Below are 17082 nucleotides of genomic sequence, written 5' to 3' on the forward strand. Positions count from 1 at the left end.
AGAAGTTGCCAGATTTATGTGTTCATTCTGTGGGATGATGTTTGGTTTCTCTGACACTGACTGGTTAGACTGGTTTTCACGTCACTCTGATGTTTTTTAGACTTGGACTCTGAAGTTATGAGGATGTGACGGCGTCTTCAGATCAAACCCACACAGAAACCAGGACTGACGAGGCAGAACGAGCAGCTTCTTCTCTCCTGATGTTTCCTCGACACATGAAGGTGGAAAGTGTCTGTAAGTTGACCTGAAGTGAGTTCAGCAGGTGAGAATCCTACCAGAGAAATCTGTAAATGTTTGATCAACACCATCACTTTGATCCCTTTGATCAGATTGAATCACTGTTTGACTACAGCTGAAATGTTTCTTCATGCTGATTGGCTGTTTTAAATATATCTATTTAATGTTTGCAGGTATAAATATTCCAAAAGAAATTTCTATCCAAGTTAAAGAACACGTACGATCATTATTTTATTTTTAAATGCAGCCCTCATTTTACTTAAAATGAGAGCAGAACATTTATTTACTATTAGAGTATTTATTATTTAAGACATCTGTGTATGTACTCATTCACACCTCATTTCAACTGTATTAATTTCTCTGTGCGTTGAAGTAGCAGCTGGAGGCCAAGAATCAGCCATCATCTGATGTGTGATATAAACTGCAATGTGTCAACTACTGAAACAATGTATTTACGTGGCTTTATGACATATATACAGGTTGTGAAATTGATTTAAATACAGTCACTCCACTGTTACAACTGTCCCAGTGTACAGGGACGGTTGTAGCAATATTTGTAGTAAGGACTCTTGACAGAAAAAGGCCGGTCCCTCTTGGTCTGGAACCAGGACTGAGGAACAGAGTGAAGGCTTGTTAGATTATTAGATGGTCAGTCGGCTCCATCTACTGGACAGATAGTAGAACTACATCAACTGATGTTTGGTCTCTCTGACACTGACTGGTTAGACTGGTTTTCATGTCACTGATGTTTTTTAGACTGGGACTCTGAAGTTATGAGGAAATGACGGCGTCCTCAGATCAAACCCACACAGACACCAGGACTGACGAGGCAGAACGAGCAGCTTCTTCTCTCCTGATGTTTCCTCTACACATGAAGGTGGAAAGTGTCTGTAAGTTGACCTGAAGTGAGTTCAGCAGGTGAGAATCCTACCAGAGAAATCTGTAAATGTCTGATCAACACGACTAAAAACTGTGTTTTAGAAATGTGTGATATTAAAATGGAGGACAACATCAGATATATTTATATCCTGGCTGATCATTTATTAACTGTTTATGTATCAAGTAGGAAATTTAAAAGTGTTAAGAAATTAGATAAATAATTACAACTGTATTATCAAGTGTTCATTAACTGTTTAAAAACCAGTTATAAATGCTTCATAAGGAGTTATAGTTGTTAACAAAGACATTAATAAACACTTTGAAATGTCCTTAAATCTGTTTATATTTACATTATATTGTGTTACAAACCATTTAATAACTGTTTATATGACAAACAGGGGAGTTAAAGAAAGTGTTACCCTGACTGTTTTAGAGAGATCAAACCATAATAATTATCATTATTATTGATATACAGTCAGTTTAAATGGTTTTATATTCAGTTAAACTTCTGCCTGAAACTGGCCTGAAGCAGCTGTCAGATATGATTTACTGAAGATCATTTTACTGCACGTCACAGTGATGTCATCGGATATTTGAATATCGAGGCCGAGACGTTCAGAAGCACAGAGACGCCGAGGGTTAATGTCTGCAGATGGACGCACAGGTAAGAACATCACAGCTGTTTGATAAATGACAAATGTTTTTAGTTTTTATACATTGATGTGTTGAGCTCTGAGAGTAACAATCCTCTTTTTCTCAACATTCAAGATAGAAATTATTGTTGTTCTCTCCAAGTGAACTGCAGCAGAACAGAGGACAGTAAAACAGTAAAAAGACAAAAACGTTTCTTGTTTCATTAAAAACAGTAAAATGTTCTAGTGGACAAGAAAACGATGATTTATAATTGAGCAATTGAATTTCTGAACCAAATAATCAATAAGATCACAGCTCTGCCATGTTCTTCAGAAATTAAATATGTCAAGTTTTGGTCATTTTATTACATTTGCTAAATTTGAACTCTATAAATGTCTAATTGAGCAGCTCCTCAGGTTCTCAGTGACCTGCTGGTTCCTCTCAGGGCTTCTGGCTCATTAACATGAGCTGCATCTGCTGGGAAGTGTAAGGAGCCCTTTAGTAAATCCTCACTTGGACAGATATCTTTTTTTAGTTCTAGGGATCAACATGTGGAACTCTTTATGGATCCTGATGCGGAACATTTTAAACTCAAACTGAAACACTTTTTAAAGAAGGATCAGTCATGTAGTCATGTGATCTGCTGCTTGTTGTTTTATGAAACTTTTATGATTTGTTTGTAAGTTGTTTCTGTTTTGTGCTTCTTTGTGTGTATTTTGTTGTTGAGTTTTGTGTTTTTTCATTAAATGTATGTCCTGTATATGTATTGTTGAGTCTTGTGCAGTTTCATATGTATTTCACTGTTGAGTTTTATGCATTTTAAACATCTGTTTCATAGTGTTTGTCGACTGAAATAACAAACAGAATTTTAACAGCTTTACTGATAAGTGCAACAAGACAATCACAGAGACAAATCCTTTGTCCGATGCAGTTAGGAGATCATTAGTGACTTTCACCAGTGCTGTCTCTGTGCTATGATGCCTCTAAATCCTGACTGAAAATCCTCAAATAAACTATTGTTGTGTAGAAAGTCACATAACTGATTAGAGACTGCTTTCTCAAGAGAGAGGAATGGAAGGTTAGATATAGGTCTATAATTGGCTAAAATGCCTGAATCAAGAGTAGGCTTCTTAAGAAGAGGTTTAATTACAGCTACTTTAAAGGACTGTGGTACATAGCCTGTTACTAAAGACAGATTGATCATATCTAGTAAAGAAGTGCTAACTAAGGGTAAGACTTCCTGAAGCAGCCTAGTTGAGATGATTAATAATTGATTGATTGAATTGAATGATTGATAATTTGCGGGTTAGGGATTTAAACCATGGAGCTATGCCCTTTTTAAGGGGGCGATGGAGTCGAGTGTTATTCGTAATGAGCCTGCAGCACTATCAACAAGATTATCAGTTTGGGAGGAACTAAAGTTAACATAAGAGTCCTCTGTAGTATTGAGACATGGCAGTGAATTCAGTACTGATGGAATTGCTTCCTTAAATTTAGCTACAGCACTATCAGAGAGACATCTAGTGAGGACATGGTGGTGTGTAATCCAGTAATAGGAAGTCAAAAGTTATTAAAAAATGATCTGATAGAATAGGATTTTGTGGAAAAATTATTAAATGTTCAATTTCAATCCCATAAGTCAGAACAAGGTGGAGGGTGTGGTTAAGACAGTGAGTGGCTTTATTTACACTCTGAGAGAAGCCAATTGAGTCTGATAATGAGATAAATGCAGCACTAAGACTGTAATTATCGACATCCACATGAACATTAAAGTCACCTACTATAATTACTTTATCTATGCTAAGGACTAAGTTTGATAAAAACTCAGAATTCAGATAAAAATTCAGTTTCATTTTGGTCTACTAATAAACATATTTCTAGATATGAGAGCAGCTCCATCCAAAGTGGGATGTATGCCGTCTCTCCTAATCAGACCAGGTCTTCCCCAGAAAGTCTGCCAATTGTGTTCAATAAGTGGTTTAAGATTTGAAAAGCTGCTATCAAAGCCCAACTGTGGCTTTTGAAGTGTTTTAATAAAACCCAAAAAGTTCTGCATAGATGTTCCACATTATTTTTGGAAACATTTGATGGAAACAGTGAGCAGCAGAGTGATGAGATGGTATGTGGGGAACGTTTTGTTTAGGTAAAGACTTTCTTTATTTCTGACAGGGAGAAAAAACGGTGGAATCTAACCCTAAAGAGGACCTCTTGAGAACTTTACAGAATTTGGCAGAAGATGACTTTAAAACATTCAAGTGGTACCTGGAGCAGCCTGAGGTCCTGGAAGGCCTCCCAGCAATCCCAAAGTGTAGACTGGAGAAGGCGGACCGGTTGGACACAGTGGATCTGATGGTGCAGACCTACAGCGAACACACTCTGCAGGTGACCAGAAAGGTTCTGAGGAAGATGAATAAGCAATATTCACACACCATCTCAGAACGTAAGTCATGCTCAAACTGTTATTATCAGTAACAAATCTCACATGACAATGAGATCCGGGCATGGAATGAAATTTTATAATATCAAGAAAGTGTTTTTGCACAAATATGAAATGTTATAGCTAAATTTAGTCATTAAAATGCAACACACCCAGGCATCATGTGATGTACACCTGTCACACATAACTGATGAGCCACACAGAAGAAGTTGTCAGGCTACAGTAGCAAGCCTGATGCACATCAATGCTGGGAAAAAGGACAGTGGTGTATCCTGACATGTTGATATGAGTCAGCCTGTGATAACACACAATGAGCCCGTAACAAGTAAAAATCTGCTCACCACCACAGTGACCATGGAGGATCAATTCTACAGTACTTCAAGGTTGGCAGTGTGACCCAGCAATGAATCAAAAAAATCTTTATCACATGCTGGCTGTCATATCTCATATCATATTTCATGTCTCCCTTCTCTTTTACATATCCCATGTATATAAACAGTCAGGGTTTGTGGATTCTTCTTAGCGGGAGGACCAGTGGTTTATCATTAACTGGTCTTCAGGGATGGTGGCAGCAATCACAGAAATTTGTGTCAGTGAATAAAGACAGCTTTTCCTTGATTCCCTGGTTCCTCAAAGGTGATCCCAGTTCACAGGACTACGTAATCAGTTCCTCCAAGGGTCCTGGACGTAGTCCTCAGTGCAATTCAGCATTCTCTTTGAGCCCCTTGGGGTTGCTGATCTATAATGTTACTGCCGTTAGCCATAACTTCTGCCACAAAGACAGGTGAGCTCTCAGCACTGTCAGTTCACAGTGACTGCTGCAGGTTGGTGGCAGTTGGGTCAGGTGTAGTCCTTTTCCCCAACAGTTCCACCTAACTCAGTTTGAGCTGTGATCATTGTCTACTACTGAGGGAGCCACACTCTGCCAAGTGAGGGCCAATTCATACTTTCCATGTCTGCGTGGCCATGTGGGTCTCTGCAGCCGCTGGACTGTCACACTATGAGTGCGCCACTAAAGCAAACAGGATGCTTGTCTCATGTACTGTATGTACAATATGAACTGTATTCCTCTTGTCATTAAGCTTTTTTTTTGGCAAAATACAGGAACTCCTCAGCTACATTCAGACTGAAATCAGCCCTGTGTAAAACAATACAAGGGGGCTGTGTTGGTGTGGACAATGAAATATGATCCAGTAAGTCCGGGTGCAGTGACAGATTATTGTGTTTAAAGGCTCGTCAGAAAAACACTGCAAAACTGCAAACTTGTACACGTGTATGCAGACACCCGATTGTATGATGTGAAGAACTATGTTTCCTGGATAGGTCCTTTTCTGAAGTTCCCAAGGGTGACAGGCATGGGTATGGGAATACTCATGAGCCCATCCTGAGCAATGTTGTGTTTCCCCAGGGGATTCCCAAAGAGGCAGAAGGGTATTGGGAGGCCAGAGGGATTGAAGCTTCAGTAGTCAAGAAGGCAAAACTCTGGCTGAGCCAAAAGGTTTGGGAGAAGTCTCATCCAACTCGATGGTAGAGGTTAATAAGGTAGTCAAAGAGGTCCACAGTGGTAAGGTGCCAGAGGTGGATGAGATTTGTCCTGATATGTTGAAGGCTCTGGACATTGTTATGCTGTCTTGAGTGACACACCTCTTCAATGTCACATGAGGGTTGGGGACAGTGCCTGTCAACTCAGTGGTGATACTCATTTTTAAAAACGGGACCAAAGGTTGTATTCCAACTCTTTGGGAGGCACATCACTCAGGCTACACCAGAAACCAATGTGAGAGTGCTGGGGGGGAGGCATAAACCAAACCTCAAATTCAGGAGGATGTTTTGGTTGTATAATTGTTATTTTATTTATCACAATACAAAAAATATTTTGATCTAAGGAAAAATTTTGCTGTTGAATCAGAAATGTGCACAATTATCAGGAAACTACTAAAACGTGATCTAACAGTACTCTCTTATTTATGTTGTCTCTTTTCTATTAATTCAGAGATTCTTGCCCAGTGTCAGTGTAAACTCAAATCCAAGCTGAAAAGAAGATTTCAATATTTATTCGAGAAAATCACAAAATCAGGGAATTCAAAACTTCTAGAAGAGATCTACACTGAGATCTACATCATAATGGAAGAAACTGGAGAGGTCAACATGGAACATGAGGTCAGACAGATTGAAACAGTATCCAGGAAACCAGACAGACCAGAAACAACAATCAGACAAGAGGACATCTTTAAAACCTCACCTGGAAGAGATGAACCAATCAGAACAGTGATGACAAAGGGAGTGGCTGGCATTGGGAAAACAGTCTTAACACAGAAGTTCACTCTGGACTGGGCTGAAGACAAAGCCAACCAGGACATACACTTCACATTTCCATTCACTTTCAGAGAGCTGAATGTGCTGAAAGAGAAAAAGTACAGCTTGGTGGAACTTGTTCATCACTTCTTTACTGAAACCAAAGAAGCAGGAATCTGCAGGTTTGAAGAGTTCCAGGTTGTGTTCATCTTTGACGGTCTGGATGAATGTCGACTTCCTCTGGACTTCCACAACAATGAGATCCTGACTGATGTTACAGAGTCCACCTCAGTGGATGTGCTGCTGACAAACCTCATCAGGGGGAAACTGCTTCCCTCTGCTCGCCTCTGGATAACCACACGACCTGCAGCAGCTGATCAGATTCCTCCTGACTGTGTCAGCATGGTAACAGAGGTCAGAGGGTTCACTGATCCACAAAAGGAGGAGTACTTCAGGAAGAGATTCAGAGATGAGGAGCAGGCTAGCACAATCATCTCCCACATCAAGACATCACAAAGCCTCCACATCATGTGCCACATCCCAGTCTTCTGCTGGATCACTGCTACAGTTCTGGAGCATTTGTTGAAAAGTAGAGAGGGAGAAAAGCTGCCCAAGACCCTGACTAAAATGTACATCCACTTCCTGGTGGTTCAGGCCAAAATGAAGAATGTCAAATATGATGGAGGAGCTGAGAGAGATCCACACTGGAATCCAGGGAACAGGAAGATGATTGAGTCTCTGGGAAAACTGGCTTTTGAGCAGCTGCAGAACGGCAACCTGATCTTCTATGAATCAGACCTGACAGAGTGTGGCATCAATATCAGAGCAGCCTCAGTGTACTCAGGAGTGTTCACAGAGATCTTTAAAGAGGAGAGTGGACTGTACCAGGACAAGGTGTTCTGCTTCGTCCATCTGAGCGTTCAGGAGTTTCTGGCTGCTCTTCATGTCCATCTGACATTCATCAACTCTGGAGTCAATCTGCTGGCAGAAAGACAAACGACATCCTGGTGGTCTAAAGTCTTTAAAGACAAACCTAAACTAAAACATCTCTACCAGAATGCTGTGGACAAGGCCTTAAAGAGTCCAAATGGACACCTTGACCTGTTCCTCCGCTTCCTCCTGGGTCTTTCACTGAAGACCAATCAGACTCTCCTACGAGGCCTGCTGACACAGACAGGAAGCAGCTCACAGACCAATCAGAAAACAGTTGATTACATAAAGAAGAAGATCAGTGAAAATGTGTCTGCAGAGAGAAGCATCAATCTGTTCCACTGTCTGAATGAGCTGAATGACCGTTCTCTAGTTGAGGAGATCCAACAGTACCTGAGATTAGGAAGACTCTCCACAGATGAACTGTCTCCTGCTCAGTGGTCAGCTCTGGTCTTCATCTTACTGTCATCAGAAAAAGATCTGGACATGTTTGACCTGAAGAAATACTCTGCTTCAGAGGAGGCTCTTCTGAGGCTGCTACCAGTGGTCAAAGCTTCAAATAAAGCTCTGTAAGTGGGTGAACTGCTGGATATATGAACAATTCAAATATGTTTAATTTTAAACATGATAACAAAAACATTTGTGTTCATCACTAATTATTCGGCAGGCTGAGTGGCTGTAACCTGTCAGAGAGAAGCTGTGCAGCTCTGTCCTCAGTTCTCAGCTCGCAGTCCTCTAGTCTCAGAGAGCTTGAGCTGAGTAACAATGACTTGCAGGACTCAGGAGTCAAGCTCCTGTCTGCTGGGCTGGGGAGTCCACACTGTACACTAGAAACTCTCAGGTCAGGATTCAGATGTTTTAGTGAAGATGATCAACATCTGTAGGATCTTCCTGCTAACATGATTTTCTAAAACACTGAATTAACTTTATTTTCTGAATTCTAGTCTGTCAGGATGTCTGATCACAGAGGAAGGCTGTGCTTCTCTGGCCTCAGCTCTGAGCTCCAACCCCTCCCATCTGAGAGAACTGGATCTGACCTACAATCATCCAGGAGGTTCAGGAGAGAAGCTGCTGTCTGCTGGACTGGAGGATCCACACTGGAGACTGGACACTCTCAGGTATGGAGAGATGAGTTGCAGCCTGTTTCTGTGTCACTCTGACAAACTGAGGAACACTGTATCATGTTGAACAGCAGTTAGGACTCATGTTGGATAGAAAATCATTCTGACTGTGTTTCTTCCTCCAGGTTGGACCATGGTGGAGAGCACAGGTTAAAACCTGGTCTGAAGAAGTGTAAGTGTGGATTTAATTTGATTCATGACAACTAAACAGCACACAGTCAGTTTCTCTTTAAATACAACGTTAGTCTGTTTGGTATGTATTCATAAAACATTACTGATAAAATGTGTCATTAAACTTCATAGAAATGAACAACAGATCAGAACTTAAACAGAGAATAAATCCATCAGGTGTGTCAGATGATAAACTGCTGCTGTGTTATTTCTTCTTCTCTTAATCAGATTTCTGTGAACTCACACTGGACACAAACACAGCATACAGATACCTCAAACTGTCTGACAACAACAGGAAGGTGACACGTGTGGAGGAGGATCAGTCATATCCTGATCATCCAGACAGATTTGACTGCTACTGTCAACTGCTGTGTAGAAGTGTTCTGACTGGTCGCTGTTACTGGGAGGTCGAGTGGAGAGGAAGAGTTCATATGTCAGTGACTTACAGAGAAATCAGAAGGAAAGGAAACAGTATTGATTGTTTGTTTGGGTTGAATGATCTGTCCTGGAGTCTGAAGTGCTCTGATGTTAATGGTTACTCTGTCCATCAAAATAAGAAAGAAACAGAAATCCCCTGCCCCCCCTCCTCCTCCTCCTCCTCCTCCTCCTCCTCCTCCTCCTCTTCCTCCTCTGTCTCTAACAGAGTAGCAGTGTATGTGGACTGTCCTGCTGGCACTCTGTCCTTCTACAGAGTCTCCTCTGACACACTGATCCACCTCCACACCTTCAACGCCACATTCACTCAGCCTCTGTATCCTGGGTTTGGGTTTGGGTCTGGTTCCTCAGTGTCTCTGTGTCGTCTGTCTGAGGAAGAGTCTCCTCCTGTGTAGACAAACAGTCACACTGCTGACTGAAGACAGCTGCTGAAATCACTGTTCACTCTGTTGGCCACAGGCCAGACTGCATGTTTTACACGCTAAGGAAGAAAGGGAGTCCTTAAGGGACTCAGTCTCCCAGAGTCCTCTGGGTACTTTGCACCTGGAAGTTAACTCCACCCATGGACCTAGCTCTAAGCTACCATTGGTCAGTGAAGTTTACCTATGATCCTCCGTGATGTCATCAGGTCAACAAAATCAGAGTTGGCCTTTATTCTGGCTTCTTTTTCCCCTGGACACTCAGCTGCTCAGCAGCAGCTGCTGCTAGGCTCTACCTCTTTCTCCCCACTGCTGCTGAAGCAACAGCGACTCCTCTTTCTTTTCTCTCTGGCTCTTCTCTATTGGACTTCTCACACTGCAGGGGCATTGCAGCATGCAGCTACACTTGCCCCTGCTGTGAAGCTCTCTGTCTCAGTGTGGCCTGCTAACAGAGCAGACACACAAAACTCTGTTCTTAACGGCAGGACACAATGGCCTGCTTAAGATAAACCAAGATTCAGTAAATAAGTTATCTTGCACCAGCAGCTATGAGACAAGCCAGCTGATTTTACAAGCACAGGAGCCACAAAGCAGTGTTAGCTTGCCACGGATCACCAACTCAACAAAGCAGCACCTCTTCCCCCCAAAAACTTGTAACAACTTGGCCTAACCTAGCCTAGCCTAGCAAAGCATAGCATAGCATAGCATAGCATAGCATAGCATAGCATAGCATAGCATAGCATAGCATAGTAGCACACATGGCTAAGCACAACACTGATAACTTTGTCAACTTACATGTATTGATTTGATTTGATCAATCAATCAATCAATCTTTATTTATATAGCGCCAAATCACAACAAAAGTCATCTCTAGGCACTTTTCACATAGAGCAGGTCAAGACCGTACTCTTTAATTTACAGAGACCCAACAATTCCCCCATAAGCAAGCATGATGTCATTTATTGTTATGACGTCTATTCATAGTTTGGTTTTTGGATAGCCACACTGCTAAGTTAATTTTAGTTCATGCTTTACACATGTATTCATAGGTCTGGAGTTATATCCAGCAACTAACACATTTTGCATGCAAACTAACTAACATCTCTTTCAGCCTGGCACCTGACACTCTCTTTTAAATATAAACACATTTACACACTTTTTGTTCTGACACATGTTCATGCTTAAATCCATTATGTCAGTGTGGAGGCAGAAATCTCAGCTGCAGGTGTTGAAGGTTCATCACAAGTTCAATGAAAAGTAAATATATTTTGTATGCTTGTTTGTGTAATCCGTATTTGTTACTTTGAATCTTTTCAGTTACTAAAGATTTGTTTTAAGAGAAAATAAATAAATAAATAATGAAAATGTGGGTGATGTTTTGGCAAATACACTAAAGCACTGCTATAACAAATATTTACCATGTTTAACCAAATATTGATCATGTTTCTGTGAAATAGTCCAACTCAAACCCAACAAAACCCACTTTAACCCTCATCCTGGTTTTTATTTTTTATGAATACCACATCTTTTAGATAATTCAGTACGTTTCTTAAAAGATAAATTATGTTTTTTATTTTTAAGGATCTCAAAGATAACATGTTTTTGAAGTGAGAGTGAAGGCTACATGCAAGAACGAGGAGATGAAGGTGATACATGCATACATTTGTGCACCCAGATTTTGTATATTTAATTTAAGTTATCCAATCAAAAACAGGATCAAGAAAAAACACCTTAAGCCATGTAATCTTTATTGTCTATTATTTAATTGAAATTTAAAATATTGCAGAAATGTTGCATAAAACATGTTTAAAACACAGTTATCTGAGAGCATGGTCCCAGTTTTGCTGACACTCAAACAGTGAAAACCGTTGGAAACCACAAAAACAGGGAAGTTTTCAGCTTCTCCTTTTTCTGGAGGACGTTTGCAGGGATCTGAAGGACAGTGATGATTAAACTTGACGTGGTATGGGACAGCCACCATCAAAACCAGACCCTCCCTGACACAAAAACCATCTAACTCCACTCAACCCCAGTCTTCATGCCACCACATATGGGGGGTTTTTATGCACTGCAAACTGCTGGGGCAGAGAGGCAACTGGAAAACCAGCATCCGCTCTGCAGCCAGGGACGTGCTCCAGAGAAACTGCTCTACCAACGTTTGTTGCCACTAACGCCATCCAGACCTAACAGGGGATAAATGGGTCAAAAACAATGGCTACCCCAACCAAGGCATTGTAGTTCAAATGGACCAACATTTACCTGATTTAAAACACTTCAACTAAAACAAGCAAAACAAAGTTATATAAATAAAACCAAAACTGGGGACAAGTGCTGCTCCTCTACTCTGAACCCCACCAGAAAAATAATTCTTACCCCAAGTTCTGAATCCAGGGAAGAAAATAATTTACAGTTTCATGTGTGAAACTCCTCCGAGTGGACAATATTCAGAAAAGCACAAATGGTGTGTTTTTACAAATATTTATTCCCTACAAATATTTTAAAATTATTTATTTTTGGGAAGAAAAAAAAAATCGAATAACAGCGCACAGCGAGGTAACATCTCCGTCTCTCTCCTTTGCTGTCTGTCTTTGTGTCATGGACGTAGAAATACCAGCAGTTCTGTGTGACTGGCAGAGCTGAGCTTTGGCTGAGTGGTCGGTGCAGTTGTCTTTGGTCTGTGAGACTGTGGTTCAGGACTTGGAGTGGAAATCCTCTTTGCAAAATAGTTTATTGACGAACACTTATTTTAACACTTAAATATCCTAAAATTAGAAGTATAGTAAAAACAAAAACAGGATTTTTACACCTATTTCCACTTTTATTCAAATACAAATACTGGGCTGTCTGCACATCCCTAATCTGGATACCACAACATACTCAAGGTTTTAAACAAGAGAGGCCAACGAATAATCCTACAAAAAGCCAATATGACTCAGATTTACAACAGATTAAGGTTATCAAAGAAAAAGCCCTCATCTATCACACTCAGGACGAGCCCCCAAATGTCACAAACTGGCTCAGTTTGAGAGTCAATCGCAAAAAAAGGGAATCACAAATGAATAAAGTTTCTACAATGACATAGTCAGCTAGGTCAGTAATGAATGCAGTGTGTGTTTGTGTGTGTGATGTGTGCAAACAAAACACAACCTCCCACCCCAACTCCCACCAGCTCCGGAGCCAGGAAACCAAACCAGCCTCACATACAGAAGGCAGAGAGGGACGTCACAGTGTATATTTACTTTTAATTATTCATAAAAACAGGGTCAAGAAAAAACCGCGTAATCTTTACTGTCCGTTATTTAATTAAAATGTATAATATTGCAGAAATTCAGTATAAAACATGTTTAGAACACAGTTACATGAAAGCATGAACCAAATTTTGCTGACACTCAAACGGTGAAAACTGTCAGAAACCACAAAAACAGGGAAGTTTTCAGCTTCTCCTTCTTCTGGAGGACATTTGCAGGGATCTGAAGGACAGTGATGATTAAACTTGACGTGGTCACTTTCTTGATGATGAAGAGAAATCTGAACAAACGGCTGGATATAAATTTCAGATCCATCAGGTCTCCTGCAGAATTCTTTTTGCTGGAAGAAGAAGAAGAAGAAGAAAAAAGGAGAAGAAGAAGAAGAAGAAGAAGAAGAAGACAATCTCTGCTCCAAACTGTCACCTTACAGGTAAATTAAACTGACCTCACTCCTCCTTCGCAGGTGGATCAATAACTCTTTTACTAATAACAGTAAATATTTCATTACGAGACAAAGTCCTGCATTTAATAGTATTTGTAGTAAAATGAGTCTGTGGGATTTGAAAGTACTGATAGTGTTGATTATTGTTGTTATTGATGAATATGAATCAATTATCTGCGTATTGCCCCAATTTGTACATTTTTGCAGAGAAATATTTAATCATCTCATGTTGTGACATTTTGAGGAAGAAGTTTTAACAGTTTAAACGGCCTCAAAATGATTCAAAGATTCAAAAATTCTGTTCCACAAATCTGACTTTTCTGTACTTGTTGCTGTTTCTTGCAAAGCGTTTTAACTCTGCACATTATTCAAACTAAAGAATCTAACTGGGGAACATCCCTGTTTGGTTGAACTGGTTTCCAAAAAGAACTGGTTGCACTTTAGATTAAAGCCTGCAAATTACAGTGTAACTATTTAATGCATACAGAGTATTAATAAAATACTTACTGGGTAGGAAATAAGGAAACGGAAAGAAGTTTAAGGGACTTAGAAATAAATTTCACTGTCAGTAGTTTTTTTTAATGACAGAGAACCTGTTTAATAATTTGATAATTACAGTAATATTGTCACATGGAAATGAGAGAAAACAGACTAACAGTGTTGACATTGTGATACAATTAATTGTAGTATAATTGTAGTGTAATTTACTGTAATGTACTGTAACTTATAATATTCCTACAAAGTATTGTCTTTACGAGGTTACATTGTTAACAGTTTTTAGGTTTGCTATTTTACATTATTATTATTGTTGCTGGGAAACCAAAACTCAGGCAAATCCTGAGAGGAAAAATGTTCCTTATCATTGTATAAATAAGTTATGTATCGTTTGTACGATGTATGTTAATATATTTGTCATGTTTTTAAAGTATCTGTGAATATATGCAGCTGAGATCTGTTGACTTTTATTAGTGATAGTAAACTCGCATCAGCACAAAGCACTGGAAAAGCAGCAAAAACTCCTTTATTATAGTATATATAGTATATATTGATTCTAATGTATGTGGGTATTCTCCTATATCCTATATAAAATATTTACACTGTAATTTATTTGCTGTAATATAACCAAATAATTTATCTCAATCTGACATCAAAAACTGCATTAAACAGAAATAATACATCATGTAGCGCAGAGTTCAATCAATTTTAAACTCATATTATCGTTATAAAACATACGAAAGTCATTTTACCTTCTTTCCTAAATTTAATCTGTATTTGCTGTTTAATGTTTTCTGTAAATGTGGAATCATGTTGTAATTACTGATACCTTGCTGAGTAAAATACTCTGGAGCTCAAAACAATCCAATGTCAAATTCTACTTACTGTTTTTCTGTTTGTTTTCTATCATTTCACACTGTCTTCATCAGCAGCTGGAGGTTGATGAGTTGTGTTGACATGTGTGTGCAGTAGCTGTTAAGATTTCATCCACAGGACTTTACATCCATGTTAGGAATTAAAATTCAGGACCACATGTCTGACAAAGCTATCCCCACTCAAGGCCCACTTACTCACTTTCTCCGCAGCATCCGACCTGGAAAACTAGATCTGTGGAACTGAATCAAATACACACTTTGACCTCTAGTTGTGAAAATCTTTTCAGGTTTTGTGTGACGTAGGTGTCACCAGCAAGAGTTAATCCTCATCATCCTCATCATCATCATCATCATCATCATCATCGTCGTCATGGAGACGAGGATGTTGTTGTTTTCCGTTCTTCTCTGGACTGCTGGACACTGTGAGGTTAAAGGTGAGACAGCAGATTTCCTGCTTTATTACAGATCATCTAACAACTGAACTACGCTGAATATTCACTGAAATGAGAAACACAGAAGTGAGAAACGGTTCTGTCAACCTCCTGATGTCTAAAAGGTTCCTGAAAAACCTTAAAACGTTTCATTTCTCACTCCCTCCAGGATTTCTGTGATTATTGCAGCCAAAAATGTTTGATTTTGCAGCAGCTTTTCCCAAAAAATGTGATACAATTTGCATTTTATAGCAGGAACTGGGAAACATTGCAAGCAAAGTAAAATAATGTGATTAATTTAAACTGGTACCAGTGAAGAGTCACATGTAACAACATCCTGCAGATCACAGAAACAACTATATTTCAGCTGAACATGAGAGCCATGAGGACTCAAAGTCCTATAAAACAGAAAATACTGTACTTGAGTTCCATTTATAACCTTTATTAAATAAACTTTCAGCTCAACATCAGCAGCAAATAAAATCAGTCAGTCATCAAATCTAGTTTGATGTTTATGTTTGCGGCAGATTATGTCTCTTGACTCACTGAATCAAACCTCATGTGGGAACATTTGGTACAATTCTCTGGTGTTTTAGTGTCAGTTGGGTCTGATGTTCTCTGGTGTTTTGGTGCCGGTTTGGTCTGATGTTCTCTGGTGTTTTAGTGCCGGTTTGGTCTGATGTTCTCTGGTGTTTTAGTGCAGTTTGGGTCTGATGTTCTCTGGCATTTTTCTGTAAATTCATCTTCATGTGACTGATTCTTTCTCTTCTGTTTGTCACAGATCTGTCGGGGAAGCAGTTCACTTTTCCTAGTGATCCCAGTGGTGTAAACGAGCCCCACGTTATTCTTCATGTCAACACTGTTTCCATCCCTACGATGACCGTCTGCCTTCGGTTCTTTTCTCAACTGAAACGGACGCAGGGACTCTTTTCTTTGGCGACTCGCGACCACAGCAACGCTCTGCTGCTGATGAAGGACGGTCAGGGATCGTACAAGGTCCACTCAGGCAGCGATTCATACTTCTTCCTGAATCTACCGACCCACGAGCTGGACTGGAACTCGATCTGCTGGACCTGGGACTCTGGGACCGGGCTGACCCAGGTGTGGCTGAACGGGCTTCGTACCTCCCAGAAGCTAATGGGACTGAACTATGTAGTGAGCGGGAATCTGAGCATCATCATCGGTCAGGAGCAAGATGAATTTCGAGGTGGTTACAACATGAACGACTCGTTTGAAGGGGACATTACTGACCTTCACATGTGGGACCACATCGTGTCTGCATGTGACATCCGGTCCTACATGAATCAGGGTTCCTTTGATCCCGGGAACCTCCTCGACTGGAACAACCTGAGCTACAGAGTCTCAGGGAACGTCTTCATCCAGGACAGCGATTTCCGAGAACCGATCTGTTAGTAGTGAGTTTTGTAGTAAAGACGTGGCTGAATCCAAATACATATTCAGAAAAGCACAAATACTGGGCTTTATGAATGTTTATTCTGTACAAATATTTTAAAAATTATTTGTTTTTGAGAAGTTGGGACTGATAATGTAACAGGTAACGTTGCTGTTTGTCTGTCATGAGAGAATAAACAGCTGATCTGCTCACATGTCTGATAGATTATTACAGACCTGCTGCAGGAATCCACCTTTAACACTTTTAATATCCTAAAATTAGAAGTGTAGTCAAAACAAAAACAGGATTTTTTCCTTTTATTCAAATACAAATTATTTTGCTGCCTCAACAAATACAAATACAGTCAGATTAACACGTTATCTCAGCGGGGATCTTTGAAACAAAGCGTTCTCGATTTCACCTCAGTTTTATTTCCTCGCTGCTGATTTTACTGAAATGATTTTATAACTCAATAAGTTTGTAGAAAGTTCTTACAGTTTGTTCTTGTGGCCCAAATTCTGTCCTGATTCAAAGTGTATTGAAGTCAACAAGAAACTGAAACCAGTGATTACTTTATTGATTAAGCAGCACAGAATAAACATTCTGACTGACACATCAGGATCTCGTGTTGATGAGCTTAA

General features: G+C 39.9%; 2 protein-coding genes across 2 annotated transcripts in view; both read left to right on the forward strand.

Annotated features, from left to right (window-relative positions):
* Nucleotides 1-8989, forward strand: part of LOC122965688 — a gene marked incomplete at its 5' end in the record, with an annotated part of 164309 nt that extends 155320 nt beyond the window's left edge. Inside the window, 2 exon segments of the mRNA XM_044329865.1 lie at nucleotides 8079-8252; nucleotides 8932-8989. Of these exon segments, the coding sequence (XP_044185800.1) occupies nucleotides 8079-8252; nucleotides 8932-8989 (232 nt within the window).
* Nucleotides 8990-14927: 5938 nt separating this feature from the next.
* On the forward strand, nucleotides 14928-16480 carry LOC122999493 (C-reactive protein-like). Its single transcript, XM_044376456.1, has 2 exons — nucleotides 14928-15051; nucleotides 15830-16480. Exons 1-2 carry the CDS (start codon nucleotides 14988-14990, stop codon nucleotides 16459-16461), a joined length of 696 nt encoding a protein of 231 aa, XP_044232391.1. The 5' UTR covers nucleotides 14928-14987; the 3' UTR covers nucleotides 16462-16480.
* Nucleotides 16481-17082: the final 602 nt, after the last annotated feature.

Source organism: Thunnus albacares, chromosome 16 (genome assembly GCF_914725855.1).
Source record: "Thunnus albacares chromosome 16, fThuAlb1.1, whole genome shotgun sequence".
NCBI lineage: Eukaryota > Metazoa > Chordata > Actinopteri > Scombriformes > Scombridae > Thunnus > Thunnus albacares.